The sequence below is a fragment of the Artemia franciscana genome, chromosome 9 (genome assembly GCF_032884065.1).
Source record: "Artemia franciscana chromosome 9, ASM3288406v1, whole genome shotgun sequence".
Classification (NCBI taxonomy): Eukaryota; Metazoa; Arthropoda; class Branchiopoda; order Anostraca; family Artemiidae; genus Artemia; species Artemia franciscana.
Window position 1 is genome coordinate 13,420,616 of NC_088871.1, and position 24,293 is coordinate 13,444,908.

The window sequence follows — 24,293 nt, forward strand, 5'->3', positions numbered from 1 at the left end:
GTTCATTTTGAAATACCCCCCTAAATGAATCGCAATTTGTAGAGAGTATGCTCTTGACTGTAAGCTTACAAGTTCATTAAGCATTATGATTTGGCAATACTACTAAAATTAGAATTGATTAGGGTGTTTTTTCAGACTAAACTCATTTTTGCTTGAAACTAATCCCGCCTAAGTGTTTTTAAATTAATCGGATGATTCGTTGTTTTGTTATTCTTTTGTCATTTATGTTTTATTCTGTTTTGTTCCCAACATTCTTGACTAGATTACCTGTATTAGTTTGCTGGGTCATTTGTGTTCACTATTTACTTTGTCACCTCATTTTCTTTACTTACTTTCTACTGGAGTTTTTACATTACTTTATAATCTTCTTTTTGTTTAATGAATTATATGACAATGATGTATTTTTTGAACCTTGGTTCAGCTTCGAAGGGAGTAAAATATTGCATTTTCAACAAAAATTAATGTTATCCACTAATTTTTTTTTCCAGGGGTAAATAAAACATCCTTTTTATTTTATCATTTTTTTATAGGTTTCAAAATTAGTTTCACTTAACACAATTTATCGTCTTGTATAAAGAAAGAGAGAAAAAAAAGGAAAATATCTTCAATGATAGGACTGGTAGATTAAATTTAATCATGGATTACTTTTTATTGCTGCTGATTTGGCCTCATCTACTTTTCTCTTCACACACTTTGTCTTTCTCGTTTGATCTCTTATCCCCCCGAGAGTCTTCCTGTTCATTGGAATCGCTTTCCAATTACATATCTATTCAGCTGACACGTCCAACTCTGCTCTGCTTACCACCTGAGCTAGCTGAGTTTGCTTAGTTAGTTGAAGGTTTAGTTTTACTAAGACTATTGTAACTTGCTTAAAATAGATACTTTTTACATCATGTTAAGATTACCTTTCGTTGGCAAAGCGGATTTTGGCTCTTGTAAGAACCTAACAACAAATTTATTTTATTTTATTTTAACAATATTATTTGCATCTCAATATGTTCACTTTGCTTTAGGAAATGCCCAAAGAATGGCTCTGTTTCCTTCAGTCGTCAAATATAAGAAAACAAGAAAAAACAGAAGTTCCACAGGCTGTAATAATACCTCACATACTGTTAGTATGGATACAAACTACTTTACAAAAGGGCCTCGTCTCGGTAACATTATCGTTTAAATATTGAAAACATTTTAAAGTTGTAATCACCCAGCCTAAGCATTCAGCTTTTATAAAAGAAATAGAATTATATTCCCAATACAAAAAATGACGCCCTGGCCTTTAGCAGACTCATAGGGTATTAGCCCTAAATCTGGTTCACTTAGGAGCATCAATCGAATGTCGCCAGTACTATTTGCTTGTCAGCTATTTTACAAAAGACCCTAATTTTCATAATGGCTTGGCAGTTTTTTAAGATTTACGATGCTTTTACGTATCTTCGAATGACATATAGAAAGGTACACTTCCATCCATGCGTATTAATGAGACCATCAGCGTTATAGATTCAGGCGTAAAAATGGTCATGGTGTCTCTGACATAAGTGATTTTGTCCATTCGTTAAGCGCTCTCAAACACTTGAAACAATGTAAACTGGAATTAGAAGGGGAAGGCTAGGCAAAAGGAGTTGACAAACATGTTACGTAACTAAGATTACAGTGATGAACATGGTCAAAGTTTAGAAGCTAAAAATTGGTAAAATTACTGTTCAGAACATTTATCAGTCTTAAAGACTTTCAAAAATTAGTTATCGTAATTCGTTGCATATTCACCACTGTAGCATTTTTTTACAAACCTACATAGATATAATTACAAGCCTTAGCTACTTACGACTGGTCTCTTGAGGTGTGGCGGCAATAGGAGGTGGATTTGGCTCATCTTCTTCAAGGGGAGCAGCTGCACCGACATCATTCAATTTGCGATCTGAAGAGACAGTTGTTTTAGTGTCCCGCATTGAATTAGAGCTGATGGTAGTGAAGTGGCTTCCCAAAGTTGAATTCTGGAAGCAATTAATAGATAATTAATTACTAATCAAATAGACTGTCATACGACAGGCATAAACGACAAAAAGCGATGTAGTGCATTCTGTTTTGTGAGAACCGGACAAATTTTTTGTCCCTCCAAATTTTTCTGGAACATTCCGACTTAATTCCGAAGCCGAACAAGGTAATTCTTACCCAACTACCGATAAAATCTGTCCTATTTTATTGCTAACTCCCAATCCATACTCCCCCATGGATAATTCCAGATAATCATTAGAAGGGAAATTGAAAGGTATTTATTGCTGTTGAAGTGTATGCACTGATATTTGTAAATTGGTTGGTAGTTTCCCACTTTGTCAGTTTTCTGTTTGAGAATTCAAATATTGGATTGTAAGTAAAATTTTGGACAAGATTTGATTTTTTAGTCAAAATTTTTGATGAACAGTAGTTTTTTCTAACAAGTTTTTAATGACAATTTTACTAAGAAAATTCGGGAATGCAAGGCTGAATCAAGGACTTGCGTTGATGGAAGCAAAAAAAAAAAAAAAAACAAAGACAAAATACATAAAAAAATTTCAATAGTATTCACCATATTTCTACACTCCGTGAATGTAGTGTATTTTAAACTTGTTTGTGTAGTGTTCCCTATTGCACCCCCCCCCACTCCCTTGTAACGGCTTTGAGCCAAGGTGGAAGTTTTGGTTGTGAGGTTAATTAAAAAAAAGAGAGAAAACAAATATATTAATCAAATAAATTAATATGATAAAAATGCAGAAATGTCGATAATTAAATTAATAATGACTGTCGACAATTACGGTCGTATAAACTTCAGAGGGGGTTCATTCGATTGAAAATCAGAATTTTCAGTGCCCTTTTTAAGAGTCAAAAGTGATTGAAGGGCATCTAACCTTTATATTCTGCTCGTTTTTAGTTTGATTTATTCATTTATAGTAATTTCTGTTTTCTAGCTTTAAGTTAGAGTTATTCTTTGATTTTATTCTAATTCATTTTAGGAATAGGAATTAGTATGGCTCTTTACCTTCTTGAAAAAACTTCTGTTTTGGAAAGCGTTTGTTAAAATTAATGACTGGTAAGGTTGGTTACCCTGAAAACATTCACCTGAAATTATAGAACTGGCACCTGGACCATAAAGTTTAAAGTAGTTTGGCTGAGCCCCCTCCCCTTTCTCTATTGCCAAAAAAAAACTGTATCCATTTCCTACATAGTTATTAAGGTTTTGAATATCATAGATATTAATGTCACGCATTTTCATCGTGTTTTTTCACTTTGACTAAAATAATTAATAGGGCTATTTTGTTGCATAGTGTTCATGTGTATGTGTTGTTGTTTTTTATACATAAGATAGGCTAGGTGGCTAGGTTGGAATATATGTTCCATAGTGGCAGAGCCTGTCTCTGCCAACAATTGTTTTAAAAATATACATACTTTTGTAGGTCAACCTGTTGAACAAAAAAGTCATTTCAGTGTGACACAATTTTTTAATGCACACAGTTAGAGCATCCTCAAACATGAAATTGTTCTTGGAGAATTTTAAGCATAATATTCAAGAACTGACAAAGAAGCAAAGCATGATGACTCCTTTCAGTAGAATTCAAGTAAATGTAATGTTTGTTGCTTAGTAAAATGGTTGAGTATAAAAGAATAAAACTTCATTGAATGAATTTAAATTATGCCCCAAGAAGGATTTTCAATGCTCTTTATCTCCAATACAAGTATATATGAAGGCTGAAGACACTATTACAAAGGTTTTAGTATGATTTTATATAATATTTTTAACAATTTAGAACTGTTTAATCAAATTTGATAATTTGATCAAAATATCCAAATTTAATATTTGATCAAAATAATTTTATCCAATTTTATTTCGGTCCATTTCGTATACGGAGTAATTTTTGTTCGTTTTAAGTTTTAATGTCGCTTCTTACTTCCAGTTAAAAAAAACACTAGTTTTTTTATATATTTAATTACGTATATGAGGGAATTCACCACCTGGTCAATACCTCGGTATATAAACTAAAGCTTAAATTTTGTCCCAATTCCTTAAGAATTACCCCTGAATCACAAAGGCCGTAGAATAAATAGTTGAAATTAATAAAGTTACTTTAGCGTAAAGAGCGAGGTATAAAAAAACTAGTTTTTTTTATTTAATATCCAAATGAGCTGGATTTATAAACAGATTAGACTGGGTCTTGCATTTGCTATACTAAAGAACTTTTTGCTTTTTGATCACTAATAAACTTTATCCCTGAAGACTCGTTAGTTGTTTAGCTCTTATACATCGAAATTGCGTAACACTCTCGTACTAGTGTTGTGATACATAAAACTAGTCACGGTAAAATTAGGTATTTTAAGTATTTTACCGTAATTTTACGCCCCCTCCACCCGTAAAATTGGTATTTTATCTATTTTGCGTAATTTACCTATCTTAAATAATTTATGTATTTTACTTCATATTTTACTGACATATTTTACGAGGGTTTGCAATTTTCACAGCACTAAGAGGCTGGCAATAACAGGTTTGGATACGATTTTGTTCTATGTATAGCTGTATTGCCCGGTTTAAAAGGCCATCTGTCTGACTTCAGTTTTTTGTTTTTAGAACGATAAAGTGTATAATAGTACAGGCAATTATAATTTTAAAATCGTGAAATATTAGCTGAAATAAATCATATTAGTTCTTTGAGCTGTTAAAGGCAGAAATGGCAAGCAGGATCGACATATGACAACCAAGAAAAAAAAATAAATAGCCAAGAAAAACGAGTGTAACGTGGACAAAAAAGAAGCAGTGAACATACAAGAAGCGAAAATAAGAGATGCAAATATTTCGTCAGAGATTTTCACCCAGCCGCCTTCAGGACTCAAAAAAGAAGGAAAGCTAAGCTGTTTAAGTAACTCTTAACAGAGCAGAAGAAAGCCTAAGTCAAACAAACAAAGCCAGAATAAAAACAAGACTATTCACCAATTAGATTTGGCTTAGAGACTTCTCTGTTTAGTGACTGACTTACCTTGTCTACTGACCTAATTTTCATTAAAAGTTTGGTCAGATGATCTTGATTTAAACTGAAGAAAAAATTGTTATTTGAATCCTTTAATTTTAAGTTATAATAAATTGCGTTTATAGGAGTATCTCCAACATCTACTTGAAGCAAAATCTCTATTTATGGAATTTTTAAGATTTCTGTTGTCTTCCTAAAAGAATGCTGGAAGTCATTTACTTCAGATATTAAAGTTGTCACATCTAAAAGAGCTAAATGATCTGGAATTTCAACGATGTGGAGGACCAAAGCAGAATCAATATCCTCATTTTTATTTAAAATGCCACATTCCAGACAAACCCATGCCATCATTCCATAAGGACCTGCTGATTACTCATCCGTCAGAAAATATCCCCCCGTGGAGAACTCCCCCTCTCCCGTAGAAACTCTCCCATTTCCCCCTAAATAATTCCAGATCTTGATTAGAAGCGAAATTCAAATTTCTACTCTCATATTTAAGTCAGATGCAATTGTATTGCCTATAATAAAGACCTATTAAGGTTCAAAGTAATAATATTTTTTTATTTATTTTTCCCAGACGCTCTTCATACGGAAGGGGTAATCAAATAAGCTTTGGAGGGGGCTCAGTCAATTGGAAATCAAAAGTTCCAGTGCCCTTTTCTAAGATTTAGCCTGCTTTTCAACCAATAGCTACCAAATAAGTTGTTAGTGACTAAAGTGTCTTTAAGAAATTTTTATTCTAGTTTAATGGCCCTTGTGTTTCAGCAGTTGTTTTGAAAGAATGTTCAGATAAAAACAGAATTAGCTCTAAGGGAGAAACAGGTGGAGGTTGGAGGTAAAAATTGATACATAATCCTCAGGGCCGTATTTAGGACTTTCGTTTGGTAGAGGGGAGCTTCAGAACGGGCACAGCCCCTTGAATCAGAATCCGAAGGAGGGGAATTAGATTTGCCAGTAGATCCTGTTGAAGAAGGTCTTACTGAATGTTCTGCAATTATGATCCAGTTCTTAGTTAATCAAAGTCACAAAGTCACAAAGTGTTACAAACACTTTTTTTTTTACTTGTGTTCGATGTTTTATATATAAATGAAAAATAACCTATAGATGATATGAAAAATGTGGCTGATTGTGACTATTTAAATATGTAAGGCTGTTAGGGACACATTTCTTAGGTTTAGCTGTAGAAAAATATTGCTGATATGATTTTATTCCCAAATAATGGTATTTTTTTTCAAAAAGGATGTCCGAAATTAGGCACTGTCCAATTACTGAGATATTACCAGGGGTGTCGTTTAGGGAGTGAAGCGGGGGAAGTTGCCCCCCCCCCAATAATTTAGAAAAATTTATTATATAGCCCATGCCCCTTGACTGTTCGGATATGGACCCCTCTTCCTTAAAACTTTTTTGCATGCTGAACAACAGTCTCCGTTGGTCAGGTACCGATCTCCTGATTCAATGCCTTCGACCAGGAACGCAATGCGTGGCTGGGGGCAAATCACCCAACGCTTCTCGTGTTCTTCCCTCTCCCCAGATTTCTCCAGGTACCCATTTAGAGCTAGGTCAACTCTGGCTGAACTTACAGAGTCCCACCAATGACCAAACCAAATAAATAGCAACACCAAGACTCAAACCCCTGACGACCCACCCCCCTAATACAAACTCTGGATCTACGTTCCAGGGTATTACTGTAGGCACAAGATTACCAAAGGGATAAACTAGAGTATTAATTAAATTGATAGAACTCTAGATGAAGGGGCATTACAGTTTTGAGCACAGGAAAATTAGAATCATCAAAGAGTTACATCAAAAGCCGAAAGTGATGCCTAAAAAAATATGATCAATTGGTCGTGTGGCTACAGGGCAACTCTAAAACGCCATGCCATATTTTACCAGCTTTACATACCAAGTTTAAATTTTTCGGTGATTTTACAACATCAATATGTACATACTCTTAGAATTCATTGAGGTTGACAAAGACAGCAGGGTTGAAGCATGGCCAAAATAAACAAAACCATGCTAAGTTCGGTTGTTTTTGCATGGCGTAATTAATTAATAAGTTACAAAAAAATAATGATTATGATTCCGTTAAACTTACTTTTATTTGACAAGATTGAATATGATCTGATTAAAATTTAAACGGAATCGAGGAGCTGTTTATAAAAATCCAATTAATTGGATATTTATAAATGGGTGAAGGTGGAATTCCACCCCACACAGTTTTTTCCCATTCTTAGTATTAATTGAGGTTACGAAAACAACGGTCTTGAAGCACAGCCTAAATAATCAACACCATGTTAAATTTAATTGTTATTTCTTGGTATAATTGGTTAGTTAATTGAAAAAAATCTATGACTAAGATTCCATGAAGACTAACTATTATTTGACACGATTGATTGTGACTTGATTAGAATTTAAATGAAGTTAAGTTTATAAATATCCAACCAATTAATTGTATCCCTGAATAGAGGCATTCATTTTACCTTCTGGTCGATTTGAGTATGACCTTCAACGAGAACTGGTCTACCTTATTTTCACGGAATAATGTTATTCTGATACAAACTAGGACAATGAACTGCAATAGAAATAAACGATAAAACATAATTGACTGATATAAAAACAGAAAACAAACTCTTTTCTTCCAACTCCTATTGAAAAATTTAACTATTACTTTCTTTATTTTCAACTCCCAACTTACCCAGTTTTCTTCCAATTTCTCTTTTTCTAACTCCAAAAGTTCAATTTCTCTTTTAAGCTGGACTTTCTGTGATCTCCACCATAGTATTTCCTCGTCAAGGAATCGCACCCGCTACTTTTTCATGGCGATGAATCGCTTCCGCCGCCTTTTCATGGCCAAGGGACAACCTGGATCCGCCATTTCATTCAATAAACCTAAAAAAAACAAACCTAAAAATGAAAAGAGACAAAAACAGTAAAAAAAAATAGTATTGAAGTCAAGTAGTCTTCATTCAGTGTTGTTTCGAAAAGAGGAAGGAATTTAAGGTAGGTATAAACGAGTAGAAGTTAAACCGAGGGAAAAATACACATTCAATCTTCAAAATGGGCAAAGCCTCAAGCTTGTCCATATTGAAAAATAACAGCCCTTATAGGTGAAATTAACTTTCTTTCCTCCGGTCGGTACTAACAACTCTATTCTATGAGTGGGACAAGGAAGGGTCAATAGTATTTCTCTCGCTTTTCCCCTCCATCACCGCATAAGTTGCCAGAAATAAATTCTTAAAATTTAAATCGAAACGGTAAATTTAACCCTTTTCTATATCAGATTTTTCACTTAAGCAAACATTATTTTGAAAACATCACGCGCGAAAATCATGAAGCTGAAGAAAGCAGTTTTCTAACCAAATTTTAATGCTTTAAATGTAATATTATCAGATGGCGTTAATGTTCGTATTGTGCTTTTACGGTGAAGTAGGTTTTAAGGCGGGTTTTGATTTGTTACAAAAATTCCGTTTCATCAAAACAATTAAGTTTTCTCAGCTGAATGGAACACTTCAGTCTTTTAAAATATTATTTATAAGAACCATTATATGCTGGGCTAACAATTAGAATTTAATTATAACCCAATACTCTATTGCGAAAGACACCAATATATTAGATAAGAATCATTTACAGACTATATGAAGATAATTTTCAAAATGCGTTCTTGCCTATAATCTATTCATCGAATTGCATTTTTTAAAATGTACTTTGCATTTTTGTTTAATTGAAAAAAGGTTGAAGACCGTTGACAAAAGCTAGATGGCGTAAATGTTTGTATTATGATTTTACAATCAAGTGTATTTTAAGATTAAAAATTATATTTTGCTAAAATTATGAAATAAAACACTTCATTTAAAAAAATATTATTTGTAAGAGCCATTATAGTAGGGCTGACAATTAACTATAGCCCGAGACTCATTTGCAAAAAAATACCAACATATTAGATAATAATCACTTATAGAAAACAAAATTTTCAAGGGTTCATTTTTTTTTCATCGAAAATAGGTTGAAAACTGCTTTCGTGTTTAGCAACCTTACGCTCCGAACTGTGACTAATGCAGATAATATGATGCGATTTCAATAGTTTTGATGGTCCTGTTTTATTACTTTATATTCCAAGCTATGAAAATTGGAGATAGCATTATCCAATCCAAATAGGGGTTTTGTCACTTAATGCTCACAATGGCCAAAATTTAAATGTTGTGATTTGGTTCAAATGAGGGTTGTTGATACTAATTTGTCACTTAACACTTCAAATGGGGAAAATTTTAGAAAGGGTGACCCGACCCAAAAAATGTTACTCATCAAACAGCCAAAATTGCGGAAAATGCTCAAAAGCCTTCTGGAAGGCATCGTTAAACGAATCTTTGAATTTTGTATGAACTCTAAATCAAAATTTTTATAGTACCTTGATTTTTTTCCCCTTCGAAATTCAGATTATCAAACAGTTTGTGGGTTTTTTTTTACTTTTATAGATTGTTTATACAGTAATTTTGAGCCTATTTTCGCAAATTATGCTTTAAACAGAAATTTTTGCTTTGGTAAGTTGTTTTTCTGTCAGTGCCTTTTTTACAATTTGTACTTATTTAATGTACCTGTAAGAGTAGATATTTCATTGATCTTCTGAACAATCCCTCCCTCCAAGGCTGTATCCAGGCGGGGGGGACCGTAAAAACGTAACAGAAATGGATATAAACAAATTTTTTACGCGTTTTTCGTGTACCCCCCCCCCTCTAAAAAAATCCTTTTGTAAAATACGCTGAACTTTGTGTTTATACAAAAGCTACAGTTCCCGATTTTACAGCAGGTATACATTATTTTCTAGGTCTCTCTTTATTGAATATCATATTCTAAGACCGGTAAATGGATAGATCTGACCCCATTAAACCCAATGACATAGGTACCTAGGACCCTTTGGTGCAAGTTGCAGCTATAGACTCGTCCCTAAATGTGTTGTTTAAGAAAAGAACAGAGCCGTAAGATAAAAACTAAGAAGACCATAAACTTTTCTTTACAGGGATATTTGCGTTCCATTCATAAGTCAGCTTAAGTCGGTCAATATCTCTACAGATTCTTGTTTTTTTTTTATTTCTGAACGGTTTTCAACTAATGCAGGTTCGAATTTGGCTCACCACACAAGAAAAATTAAAACGAAATTTGCCCATTAGCTTAGCAGAAATTTACCGTATATGAAGGGTTGCCCCCTCCTCAATATCATTACTCTTTCCGTTAGAGCTGTTGGGACTTATCAAAAGTTTCTTATTCTAACTAAACAAGCCCCGTGTTTCAGTAGCCACTCTTAAAAAACCGGGACACACAGTCAAACAGTTAGCGTAAAGAGCAAGGTATTGAAGAGGGAGTAGAACTTCATATATGTAATAACTTCTGTTCGTTTTTCTAATAATGTCGGTAAATCTGGCTCACCCGATATGAAATATACCCCTCCCCCTTACGTAAGACTCCTTCAAAAATTTAATCCAACGTAAAGTGCAAAAAAGTCCCCCCCCCCCTCGTAAAATTGCTTCCAGGCAATTCCATCTTCGATGAGAATTGCTCCTCCCTGTAAAATTGCTTGTGGACGATCCAGCCTCAAAAATTCTACTTAGCATTCTTTCATTTGAAAAAGAGTTTCATCTCAAATGGATTCCTCGATCACTCCAGAAATACCCCCTTGGAGTTTTCTGGTACACTGAATATGATAGCTGTATTTTCATTAAGATTCCTTGAATTTTAGTGGGTGTTTTCCCCCTTTTTCAAAATCAGGCAAATTTTCTCAGGCTCGTAGCTTTTGATGGGTAACACGAAACTTGATGAACCTTGTATATTTGGAATCGGCATAATAAGTTGATTCTTTTAAAGTATCTATTGTTATTAAAATTCCGTTTTTTAGAGTTTCGGTTACTATTGAGCCAAGTCCCTTTTTACTTACAGTTCGTTAGCGAACTGTTTGATTTTCCTGAACGGAGTAAGAGCTGGAGTTGGTATGTTGAAAATGCCTAGAGCCAGAGATAGTTATAACTTATGACTGACTCCACAGCCCGTGCTCTATGTGATGTTATGGCATAATGTAAAACTGCTCTGTATATAGAGTTAATTTCAGTAGTTCTTTTTCTTTTGATTTGCAATAACTTCAAAAAATCGGTTCAATCTTTACTGGGTTCTAGCTTAAACAAAAGAAGATAAAACACTTTTTCCTCTCTGTAATTAAAATTTAAGAATTCCTAAGTAAAGAGCAGTAACATTGGTGAAAAATTATCCTAACAGTACCTAATTAGAGAGCAATGAGGGCATGATGTATTTTTTTTTCAAACCAAAACTTTGTATAGAAGGAGTTGCTGTAGAAACTTTAAAAGATCTAATTTGACTTAAAACTTCTAGTGCCAATTTTAAGAGTCAAAAGTAATTAGAATGCCAAAAGCCCCCCCCCCCCTCCTTCATAACACCTATCATTTCCCCAAACACATCCAATCAAAAATTTTCAGATAGCAATTTCGTTCAGTATAATTGAATGGGCAGTAATTATGAATAATTCGGTATTTGCAGGGGATATAGTCATATTGTGTCCCTTCAAAGGAAATGAACTGATTTACTTGATGATAAGAGGCTTGTAGAAGAATTATCTGAGTGGTAGATCGTATGGAAATAAAAGGAATGTAAAGAAAGTAGAGAAAACATTAAAATATATACCAAGATGTGAAGTGGAGACCATGGATAAAGTTGCTGAGGATCTGGAAGATGCGGATAGAAAGCATAATAGTAAAATGGTATGTTAATAAATTGAGAGGGAGTTGTCAATCTGGACTTGTCCCAGTTAAATATAGGATCAGGGCCAACAATTAATGATCAGGAAAGAGTTATATTGTGGGCTATGAGATTAGAAATAAATTATTAAAGATTATGAACATAATTTTTTTAAAGGGGAAATACCTAACAATTTTAGAAAAGCACTTACTGAACCCATTTATAAGAAAAGTGATAAGAGTGAAAGTGGTAATTATAGAGGCATTAGCCTAGTCTCTGTAGGTGAAAAAATAACTTAGTATGATTATACTTTTTAGACTGAAAGATGCTGTAGACACAATTTTAAGAGAAGATCAGTGTAGTTTTAAGAAGGGTAGATGAGGCTTCAACCAAACTTTAACTCTTAGGTCAAAAATTGAGAAGTGTCTGAGTCACCAAACACCTTTAGTCCTCAGTTTTATTGATTATGAGCAAGCATTCGATTCTGCTGATAGAAGAGATTTAGCAAAGATCTTATCCTTGTATGGTATACCACACAAATACATTAAAGTGATAAACGCTATATACAAGAACGCTATATACTGCAGCAGCTAAGATAAGAAATGAGGTTAGCAACTTTTTTTTTATTAAATCAGGAGTTAAGCAGAGCTGTGTTCAATCCCCATTTCTATGGACTAATTTAAAAAAAACTCTAAAAAAGAAGTTTTCTAAAGAAAAGTAAAGGTCATATTAAACTTACGACCAGAAGAAATAGATACCTACTATAAATCTAACTCAAAACAACCAGGAACTGCTATTAAAGAATAAATGAAACCTAAAACGAACAGAAATTAAATAAATAATCATGGCAAACAAATATAAAATAGTTACTAATGTAAATGAGCAAATAAATCTTAAAAAGAGTGAAATTTAAACTGAATATACAAATACAGCTTGAACCAAACAAAATTCTCTACAAAGAAGGATTTGGGCTTTGCCTCCTTCTTTCACTGTAAAAGTCTGAACCTTTAAGTCCCAAAACTCAGAGCCGTTTCCGAGGGGCTGGGAGGGGGATCAATCTCGGAAGCATAGTTTTAGCCTTTAAACTATTTTGAACAAATATATCTCCAAATTTTGACCGGATGCCCTTTGGGAAAGTAGGGCGTGGGCTGGTTGGTTAGTGATCACTTTTGACTCTTAAAAAAGAGCTAAAAATTTCAATTCCCGATCAAATGAGCCCCCTCCCAAGTTAATACGACCAACCCTTCCACAGAACCTTAGGCTAGGGAAGATTTATCAACCCCTAAGTTATAGTAATTTAAATTTTGGACTATTTTGATATGGCATAAGCTCTAGCAAAATTCTAAGAATCAACAGATTGATTTAAAAGGAAAATCAGAGGCTTAAAGCCGGTCGGGATTTAAAATAAGAGCTCTGAGACACAAGATCTTTCTAAATATAAAAATTCATTAAGATCCGATCACCCACTCGTAAGTTAAAAATCCCTCTTTTTTCTAATTTTTTCTCTCCTTTCAGCCCCCCTCCTCCAGATGTTCGAATCGGGGAAAACAACTTTATCAAGTCAATTAGTACAGGTCCCTGACACGCCTACCAATTTTCATCATCCTAGCACATCCAGAAGCACCAAACTCGCCAAAGCACTGGACCCCTCCTAACTCCCCCAAAGAGAGCAGATCCAGTCCGGTTACGTCAATCACGTATCTACGACATTTGCTTATTCTACCCACCAAGTTACATCCCGATCTCTCGACTCTAAGCGTTTTTCAAGATTTCTAGTTTCCCCCTCAAACTCCCACCAATGTCACCATATATGGTCGGGATTTAAAACAAGACCTCCGAGACGTAAGTTCCTTCTAAATATCAAATTTCATCAAGATCTGGTCACCCTTTCTTAAGTTAAAAATACCTCAATTTTTCTAATTTTTCCGATTTAACACCCTCCCCCAACTCCCCCAAAGAGAGCAGATCTGTTCTAATTATTTCAATCACGTATCTAAAACTTTTGCTTATTCTTCCCATCAATTTTCATCCCAATCTCTCCACTCTAAGCGTTTTCCAAGATTTGCTGTTTCCGAGATTTCTGTCCCCCCCCCCACAGCCCCCTATGTCACCGGATCCAATTTGAATTAAAAATTGAACATCTGAAAAATAAGATCTTTCTATATATCAAGTTTCATTAAGATCCGATCAGCCTTTCATAAGATAAAGATACCTCAATTTTCACGTTTTCCAAGATTTCCAGTTTCCCCCTCAAACTCCCCCCAATGTTCCTGGATCTAGTCGGAATTTAAACTGAGCGCTCTGAAGCACAAGATCCTTCTAAGTGTCAAATTTCATTAATATCTGATTACCCGTTCGTAGGTTACAAATACTTCATTTTTTCTAATTTTTCCGAATTACACCCCCCCTCGCCCCCATTTCCCCAAAGAGAGCAGTTCCGGTCCGATTTTGTGCTTGGACTTGTGCTTATTCTTCCCACCAAGTTTCATCCTGATTTTTCCACTCTAAGCCTTTTCAAAGATTTCCATCCCCCCCCCCCGAAATCCCCCCGATCCGGTCGGGATTTAAAATGAGAGATCTGAATTACGACATGCTTCTAAATATGATATTTCATTAAGATCTGACAACTCCTTCGTAAATTAAAACGCCGCATTTTTGTAATTTTTCAGAATTAACCCTCCCCCAACTTCCCAAAGAGAGTGGATCCGTTCCGGCTATTTCAATCACGCATCTAGGACTTGTGCTTAGTTTTTCCACCAGGTTTCACCCCAATCCCTCCACTCTAAGAGTTTTACAAGATTTTAGGTTTCCCCCTCCAACTCCCCCCAATGTCAACAGACCCAGTCTGGATTTAAAATAAGAACTCTGAGACACGATATCTTTCTAAATATCAAATTAAGATCCAATGACCCGTCCGTAAGTTAAAAATGCCGCATTTTTCTAATTTTCTCAAATTAACCATCCCCCCACTCACCCCCCCCCCGATGGTCGAATCGGGGGAAACGACTATTTCTAATTTAATCTGGCCTGGTCCCTGATACGCCTGCTAAATTTCATCGTCCTATCTTATCTGGATGTGCATAAACTAGCAAAACCGGGACCGACAGGCCGACAGAATTTGTGATCGCTATATGTCACCTGGTTAATATCAATTGCCAAAAAAACCTAATATGCTCCCAGGACACATTTTAAAATAATTACCTCTGAATTCTGGGAGGGGGGGACTGTTTTATCCCTGAAGTTTTTGTTATGTTATCTTTGGTCTTTTAGACAAAATGGCTATTTAAAAAATTCGATTGGACACGTTTGGGGAAAAGAAGGTTGGGAGAGAGGGGGGGGGGGCTAGTCGCAATCGGATCACGTTTGACTCTTAAAAAGTGAATGGTGAATTAGAACTTTCGATTTCAAATCATTTGAGTCCCCTTCAAAGTTTATACGACCACCTGATCAATAGTAACTTATATGTTCCGCGGCATGATTTAGAACCGTTCCCGTGGCTCTAGGGGGGGGAATAAAGTTTTTGTTATCTTGTCGTTGGACTATTTCAAACAAACTATCTCAAAATTTTAATTTGATGCCTTTGAGAAAAAGAGGGTGTTTGTGTCACTTTTGAATCATAAAAAGGTAACTAGAACTTTCAGTCTCCCATTAAATGAGCCACCTTCAAAGTTTACAAGACCACTCCTTACATAAAAACCTTATACTCCTCCACGGCATAACTTAAAACACTTGCCTCCAGACTCTGAGGGGTTGTGTCGGCCCCGGAAATTTTTATCTGATGTTTGAGCTATTCTAAACAAGAGCAAAGAGCTCATATGGCTCTTGTGACGAGGTCAGAAGAGCCAAGAGCTCATATGGCATGAGCTCTGGGAAAATTCTAAGAATTAATAGAAAATCAGAGGCTTAATGCCAGTCAGGATTTAAGAAAAAAGCTCTGAGACACAAGGTCCTTCTAAATATCAAAATTCATTAAGATCCAATCACCCACTCGTAAGTGAAAAATACCTCATTTTTCCTCTCCCCTCAGCCCCCCCAGTAGTCGAATCGGTGAAAACTACTTTATCAAGTTAATTTATGCAGTTCCTTGACACGCCAACCAATTTTCATCGTCCTAGCAAGTCCAGAAGCACAGAACTCACCAAAGCACTGGATCCCCCCTAATTCCCCCAAAGAGAGCGAATCCAGTCCGGTTACGTCAATCATGTATCTAAGACATTTGCTTATTCTACCCACCAATTTTCATCCCGATCTCTCCACTCTAAGCGTTTTCTAAGATTTCCAGTTTCTCCCTCCATCTCCCCCAATGTCTCCAAATCTGGTCAGGATTTAAAATAAGACCTTTGAAGCACAAGATCCTTCTAAATATTAAATTTCATTAAGAGTTGATCACACGTTCGTAAGTTACAACCCCGGGCCTTGGGGTGTTGCGTCGACACCTGAGTTCTTCTTTTCTGACCTTAGTACTATTCTTAACAAAATGGCTATTTCAAACTTGTTATCGTTGGATTTGGGGAGAAAAAGAAGTGGAGGGGCTAGTTGCCCTCCGATCTCTCTCGACTCTTAAGTTTTCGTTCTATGATTTTTGAACTATTATTCAAAGAAAATATCTATCTAAAATTCCTATCGGATAGGTTTGACGAAAAAAGGGGGTGTTGGGAGGTGGGGCTAGTTTCCCTCTGATCTCGGTTGACTCTTAAGAATTGAACTAGAACTATCAATTTTCAATCAAATGAGACTTCTCCGAAGTTTTTTAAGAGCCTCAATTCCGTAAGAGCCATATATGCAGGCATAATTTACAACGCCTGCCCCCTGGCCTTTGGGGATTGTATCCACACCGGTGTTTTCTAACATGACCTTAGAACTATTTATAACAGAGTAGCTATCTAAAATCTTTATCGGATGGGTTTGGGGAAAAGGACATGAGGGGGGGGGGACTAGTTGCCATAGGATGTTTCGACTCTTAAAAAGTGAACTAGAGCTTTATCAAACGAGCCCTCTCTGAATTTTATCCGAGCATCCCTTCCATATGAACCATGTATGCCCCCAGGGGCATAACTTACAACGCTTGTCCCCGGGCCCTAAGTATTGTGTTGACCCTGGAGTTTTCATTACCTGACCTTTGAACTTTTAACAAAATGGCTATTTCAAAATTTTGTTTAATGCATTTGGGTAGAACTTTCAATTTCTAATCAAATTAGACCCCTTTGAAGTTTAGACAAGCATTCCTTCCATAACAACCATGTATGCCCCCGGACATAACTTATAACACCTACCCCCAGGTCCTGAAGGATTGTATCGACCTCGGAGTTTTCTTTACAAGATCATTGAGCAGTTTAAAAAAAATGGCTGTCAAAGCTCTTATCAGATGGGTTTGAGGAAAATAGGGCGTGAAGGGGGAGGGGGCTAGTTGTCCTCCGAACTCTTTCAGCTCTTAAAAAGCGAACTAGAACTTTCAATTTCTAATCAAATGAGCCATCTCCGAAGTTTATACGAACATCCCTTCCATAAGAACCATATATACCGCCAGGGCACAACTTAAAACGCTTGCCCCTGGGCCTGGAGGGTTGTATAGACACCAGAGTTTTTGTTATCTAACCTTTGAACTGTTTTTAGCAAAACTATTATCCAATTTTTTTTGTATTTGGGGGAAAAGAGGCGTAGAAGGGCTAGTTACCCTCCAATCTATTTTGACTCACAAAAACTGAACTAGAACTTTCAATTTCCAATCAAATGAGCCGTCTCTGAAATTTTTACGAGCATCTCTTCCATCAGAATCATATATGCCCACAAGGCATAGCTTACAACGCCTACCTTCAGGCTCTGGGGGTTGTGTCGACCTCGGAGTTTTCGTTTTATGATTTTTGAACTATTTTGAAAAATATGGCTATCTCAAAGTTCCTGTTGGATGAGTTTGTGGAAAAAAGGGAGTTTAGGGGGTGGGGCTATGGTTTCCTCCGATCTCTTTTGACTCATTAAATAATCCGTCTCTGAAGTCTCTACAAGCATTCATTCCATAAGAACCATATATGCCCCCAGGGCATATCTTACAACACCTGCCTCCGGGCCCAGGGGACTGTGTTGATATCGGAGTTTTGTTATATGATGTTTGGACTATTTTTAACAAAATGGCCATCTCAAAATTTTTATCAGAGCGTAGGGGATAAGGGAGCGTGGGGGGGGGGGTAGTTGCTCCGATCACTCTTGAATCTTTAAAGGGCATTAGAACTTCCGATTTCCAATCGAATGAGCCCTTCCGAAGTTTATGCGACGACCCCTTACATATGAAGTGTCTCTGGAAAAACAATAATGATGATAATAAAACATTGGAGCCATATGGCCTTTACTATAGGCAATGCTATAGCGTTCTCTGGTCATTTTATACGGAATAAACAGGAACTTTCCTAGATTTAAATTATACTGATGGTTTAAGCATCCTAGGTGAAAGTATGAGCAAATTGAATGAGCTTTTAGAGAATTTCCAAGTTCAGGGTGCTAGAGTAGGTTTGAAAATTAATATTGAAAAGGATTGATCAAGTGGACAGCTTCACTTACCTTGATAGCATTATTAATAAAGATTTTGGGAACAGGGATGATGTTAAAAGTAGAATAGCCAAGGCTCAGGTTTTTTTAACAGTTGAAAAAAAAATTGGAAGAACAGGAAGACAAATATGTGAGCCAAGATTAGAATATTGAAAGCTACAAAAATGACAGTGGTCAAATATGGTCCTGAAGCATGGGCGTTCCAAAAAAAACGAGGAAGATTTGTTAGAAAGGCTGAGAGGGATATGGCAAGTTAGGTGGTTGAAGGTTGACAAATTGTCAAAGATTGTCCTTTTTGGCCAACCATTTAGGGCTAAATGGAAAGCAGGTTTGGGATATGGAAGCTTCTTGGGAGGAATTAAAGAGGGAGGCTTTGAATAGGTTAAGATGAGAGGGAGCATGCGTGGCTGTGCTGGCCTAATGCGGCTTGGTGCTATGATGAGTTGTTAGTAGTAGTAGTTCACATTTCATGTCCAAAAAACCGAAACACAGTATTTTTTTTTAGTGTTTGAAATCCAAACAGTAAAATTAACCTTGTTCTATAAGGTTATCTAATAGATTATTTTCAGGGAATATGAAATTTCTATTTCACTGACCCTTTATTCATGCCCAAAGGGACTTAAATAAAAAATAATGTTTAGAAATCCCACTTTTAAAAGGCTACTTAACAGTGATGTGAAAACTTTTCTTTTACTGTCTAACCTTTCATTAATATGCCATTCTAACATTAACAACTTTGAATGCATCGTTATTTTACAAACCTAATATTTTCCTTGTCTTGTCATTACGTAAACATTAATGCCATCTAGCGAAATTCCATATGTACCATAAAATGTGGTTAGAAAATTACTTTCTTCAGCTTACTGATGGTTTCAAAAATGGTTTTAAAATAAAGTTTGCTTAAATGATGAATTCAATGAAGAACAAGCTTGATTTAACTGTTTGGATTTTGAATTTTGGTTTTTGGACATGAAATGTAAACATTATTCTTGAAATAACAGAAGGAAATCTAGGTCATATCCAATTCTTAAATGTAAATTATTTTCATGCAGTGAGAAATTTCTATTACAATGACCTTTTATTTAAGCCCAAAAGGGACTTGAATTTAAAAAAAAAAACTTTAGAAATCTCATCTTAGCAGGCTATTGTACACTACTACTACTAACAACTCACCACAGATCTGAGCCGTCTGAGGCCAACACCACTACACATGCTCCTCTTCAATCCCAATCTATTCAAAGCCTCTTTACACACCCTCCCAGAAAGTCCCCATTTCCTTTAAATCTTTCTTTATGAAATCCTCCCACTCCAACCGCAGACGACCTGCTTTCGTTTAGCTCTAGACGGTTGGCCGGATAGGACAATCTTCGGCAATGTGTCGTATTTCATCCACAGAACGTGCCCTAGCCACCTCAACCTTTCTCTCATTATAGCCCAAGAAAGTTGGATTAAACCACACTTTCCGTACATCCTACTGTTTGAATTTGGTCAGTCAGCTAGATACCCAGAACAATCCGTAGGTACTTTTTCTGGAAAATATCTAGCGAATCTATATCTACTCTTTGGAGCGCTAACGTTTCAGAGCCATATTTGACCACTGTCATCACTATAGCTTCGACAATTCTAATCTTGGTTTGCAGACTTATCTTCCTACTCTTCCAAGCTTTTTTAATTGTGAAAAAAAAAAACACCCTAAGCCTTGGCTATCCTATTTTAAACATCTTCACTGCTGCCACCGTCTTTACTAATAATAATAATACCAAGGTAAGTGAAGCTATCCACCTGATGAATATTTTTGTTACCCAATGTAACCTTTTCATCTTCACTTATTCCTGGCCTTAGCGACTTAGTCTTCCTAACAATCATTTGAAAACTGTTCTAGCACCCTGAACTCGCAAAACCTCTAAAAAAATCATTCATTTTGCTTACACTTTCATCAAGAATGCTTGAATCACTAGCATAATCTAAGTCCAGGGGAGTTTTTCCTCCCCATTTGATTCCGTAGTCTCTGATTGCCTTCCTTGTGCTTCTTAAAACAAAATCCATCAAAATGATCCATATAAAAGGGGACAGAACACAACCCTGCTTAAGTCCTTATTTAACATAAAACCAGTTACTAACCTTATTTCCTACCTTAACAGCAGCACTTTTATCCTCAAACATAGCACTTATTACTTTAATGTGTTTGTATGGTATACCATACAAGAATAAGATCTTTGCTAAAGCTCTTCTATCAACAGAATCAAATATTTGATAATTTAGGCACTTCTCAATTCTTATTTAAGAGCAACAATTTGGTTAACCACTCCTTTATATTTTCTAAAATCTCACTGTTCTTCTCTTATAACTTTGGCTACAGCACCTCTCAGTCTAAATAGTATCATATTACTGAGTAATTTGCTACCTACAGAGACCAGACTAATGCCTCAATAATTACCACACTCACTCTTACCACCTTTCTTATACAGTGGTTTAATTAATGTTTTCTTCAAATCCCTAGGTACTTTCCCTTTTTCAAACATTATATTCATAATCTTCAGTAACTTATTTCTAACCACAGAGTCGCCATATTTAAGAGACTCATTTACTATACTATCAGCACCTGGAGCCTTAATATTCATTTTATACTTTCAATACTATCGCTAATTCTTCCTCACAAAACAAATGTTCCTTCACGTCCAAGGTATCACAAACTATTTCATCTAATAACTTTCGATGTAACACTATTTCAGATACTTGCTATTTCAGTTGTCTTTTCTATGCTTCTTCTTTAGTAACTAAAAATTGCTTGATAAGAATTTGGATGAGTTTATTTCCACATTTACACTCATGTCATGAGTCAGCATGTAGTCAGTCTGTCTGAGACACACCTTTCTTGAACTGGAGAAGAAAACATGCATGGAACCATTTTTTTAATGTTAGGATGTTCATCAGCAGGGTGTAAGTTTCATCCTCTTTCTGACCAACAAAAGGTCATTAATGATCTTTACTCCTGTATCCAAAAGAATAGCAATCATCCACCTGAAAGGGCCCATCAAAAATCTCTCAGTCGTCCAGATGTATTCCTGGACTCAGCCCAAAGTGAAAAGAAATGCGACCAATTCTACTACTAGCTGCAAAGCGTCACTGACCAAACCCCCAGCAAATGATCAATTTATTGTATTGCATGACTTTGATGCAATAATTGGCAATTGTTATACTGGTTGAAAAATCACTGAAAATATGATTGACTATGTTTTGATATCCAAACAATAAAAGTTGTCTGAAATGGACACTGTTACACTACCAGGTGGAGCCTTTGAATCAAACCACACATTCTTTGTGTCCACACTAAAATTGAGGTTAAAATGTCTCCCAAAAACCATAAAAATACCAAGATTCCGAACAGAACTCCTCCGTGACCCCACCAAACAAGCCAGATACATCTCTTGTCTGTCAACAAAACTCTGTGACATTCTGAGTACATCCACTCCACTCGCAACTCCCACAGAGATTGATCGATTGGCTGAACGTGCTGCCTCTGCAATCCTAAACCCTGCAAAAGACATCCTTGGTAGAAAAGTGAAAGGCAAAAATTGGATCACTGAAGAAATAATTCAATTATATGACCAGAAACGGCTACAATACAACAAATCTGATTGAAGCACCCAAGACACCTACAAACATCTCAAACGGAGAGTTGAGCATGAAATCAGGAAAGCACTCAACAATCATATAACCAAAAAGTGCAAAGACTGAAAAACCCAGTTCAAAAAAGGCAACAGCCAAAGCTTTTCAAAACAGTCTGCAAGCTATCCTCCACAAAAAAAATTCCTTAACGCCCGTAGTCCTAGACAAACAAGGGAGCGAAATCAATGATGCCAAGATGAAGCAGGAACGATGGAAGGAATACTTTGAGGAGAAACTGAACCCAGAAGTAATGACCAAACCAAATGTCCTAAAGTCCTTCCCATTCATAGATCAACTCCCCTCTATCTCTACTTAGAAGCGAGACCGAAGCAGCCCTAGAATCCCTGAAACAAGGAACAGCTCCATGGACAGACGGTGTCACTGCTGAACTGATAAATGGTTGTTCACAAGAAGTTGTTGACCTTTACCACAGTCTTATATCATCCACCTGGTCTACTGGACACGTTTTGCAACAGTGGTGCAAGACAACAATAATCACAATGCACAAAAAAAGGCCCAAAGAAAGAATATGACAACTACCTGCCCATCAGCTTCACAAGCCACCAAACCAGAATCCTGACTAAGAACCTGCTCTGCAAATTCCGACAATCACCACCTCTATTCTCGGCGAGTATCAAGCTGGCTTCGATCAGGACGATCAACTATAGACCTAATCTTTACTGTGCGTCAACTGATTTAACGGTTCATTGAGTTCAACAGAGACCTCTATCAACTCTTTATTGACTTCCGACAGGCCTTTGACCTAATATGTAGGAAAGGCTTGTGGCATATTCTAAGACACTACGGTGTGTCAGATGAAATAGTCAGTATCATTGAGGACATGTACAACCAATTCAAAAGTCTAGTACAGCCACTGATGGGCTCTCTGGTGAATTCTCAACAACATCTGGAGTTCTGCAAGGATGCATCCTCCCACCACACATGTTCAACCGGTTTTTGTATGTCATCCTCTCCTTGATGCCCATTTAATGTGCTGCCACAATAGCAGAAATCCTAATTGAAAAACTAGCATATGTGGATGATATCAATCAGATGTCCACTACCTCCCAAGAACTCCAGAGACAGCCTAACTGCATCTCCAAGCAACAAAGCCGTTTGGTATGCAGATTAATGAAAACAGGATCAAAGTCATGGTCACATCGTAACAGGTAATGACACCCCCACCCCTCAATAGTAATAGACAGTGAACAAGTGGAAACAGTCAATCAGTTCCTTTACCTAGGCAGTCTCTTTACAGATGACAACTGGCACACTCTCAACATTAAACGCTGCCTTGGTCTCACCAGTTCTATCTTCGAAAGTCTATCAAAGACCTGTAGATATAGCTGCTTTTTGAACCATCTGAAAGTGAATCTATTCAACATTCCAATCATACCCATTGTTCTATATGGGTGTGACACCTGGACATTAAAATCTGAAAACGAGTCCAACCTCCTTGAGTTCGAAAAGAAATTTCTGCACTGGATAGCCGAGATTAGATATACTGACCATAACACAAGCGAAGAAGGCTGAGGTCACAAGACTCTATCCTGAATAAAATCTAAACTGCCCTGGTTTGGCCTAATAAAACGAATGGATCCCAAACGCCTGCCCAAGATCGTGTTTGAAGAAAAACTGAAGGACTTCAACCACAGGGAAGACCTTACAAAAGGTAGATCGAAAACTTTGACTGACAGCCCATTGCCAAACTATCCTGAACTACACTTGACAGAACAGCATATTCAGCCCTAGTCCATCAGATTTTTGAAGGAGTAGCACTAAGACGTCTCATGAGGATGGATGGGACTTAAGTAAGTAAGTATTTGTTAAACAGCATTGCAAGATTTTTTTATGATTTTTTAATTTTTATTTTAGTAGGAGCAAATCCTGCTGTACAGCCTAATAAGGGTACAGAGGGAATTACTTACTTTGGCTAACACTTCAGGTACTTTTAATGAAGCAATGCATGTTTTTTTATGAGTTTTACTGTACTGGGAACATAATCTTGCCAAAAAACGAACATAAGAAAAACCCTGTCAATTTATAGTCATTTGTGTGGAATGTATTAAAAATAGTCCACCCTTTCCCAACAAAAGAAAATTGAAGTTCCCTTAACTTCCACCCCCAGAAAAATTGATTTTAACATTTTCAACTACCCCCCTCCCCATCCCGGCCATAATAGCTGTACACAGGGAATTACTTGCTTGGGTTAACACTTCAGGTACTTGTTAAGTAGCATTGCATATTTTTTTTCAAAACTGAGATTAATACCCATCAGCAAATTATTATATTTTAACTTATTTACATTTATGTAAAGTGATTCAATCTATCAATATGAACTGATGATAGAATGTAAAT

The 24,293-nt window shown here is 36.3% G+C and overlaps 1 protein-coding gene across 2 annotated transcripts in view; it reads right to left on the bottom strand.

The window, feature by feature from the left end:
* LOC136031028 (uncharacterized) overlaps positions 1–24,293 on the bottom strand; it is a 55,494-nt gene that overhangs the window by 20,942 nt on the left and 10,259 nt on the right. For both annotated transcript variants that reach the window (XM_065710213.1, XM_065710215.1), the window contains exons 2-3: positions 7,684–7,877; positions 1,820–1,988 (exon numbers count right to left, since the gene is read on the bottom strand). In XM_065710213.1, coding sequence (XP_065566285.1) covers positions 1,820–1,943 — 124 coding nt within the window. In that variant the 5' untranslated portion in view covers positions 1,944–1,988; positions 7,684–7,877. The remainder of the gene's footprint in view (positions 1–1,819; positions 1,989–7,683; positions 7,878–24,293) is intronic.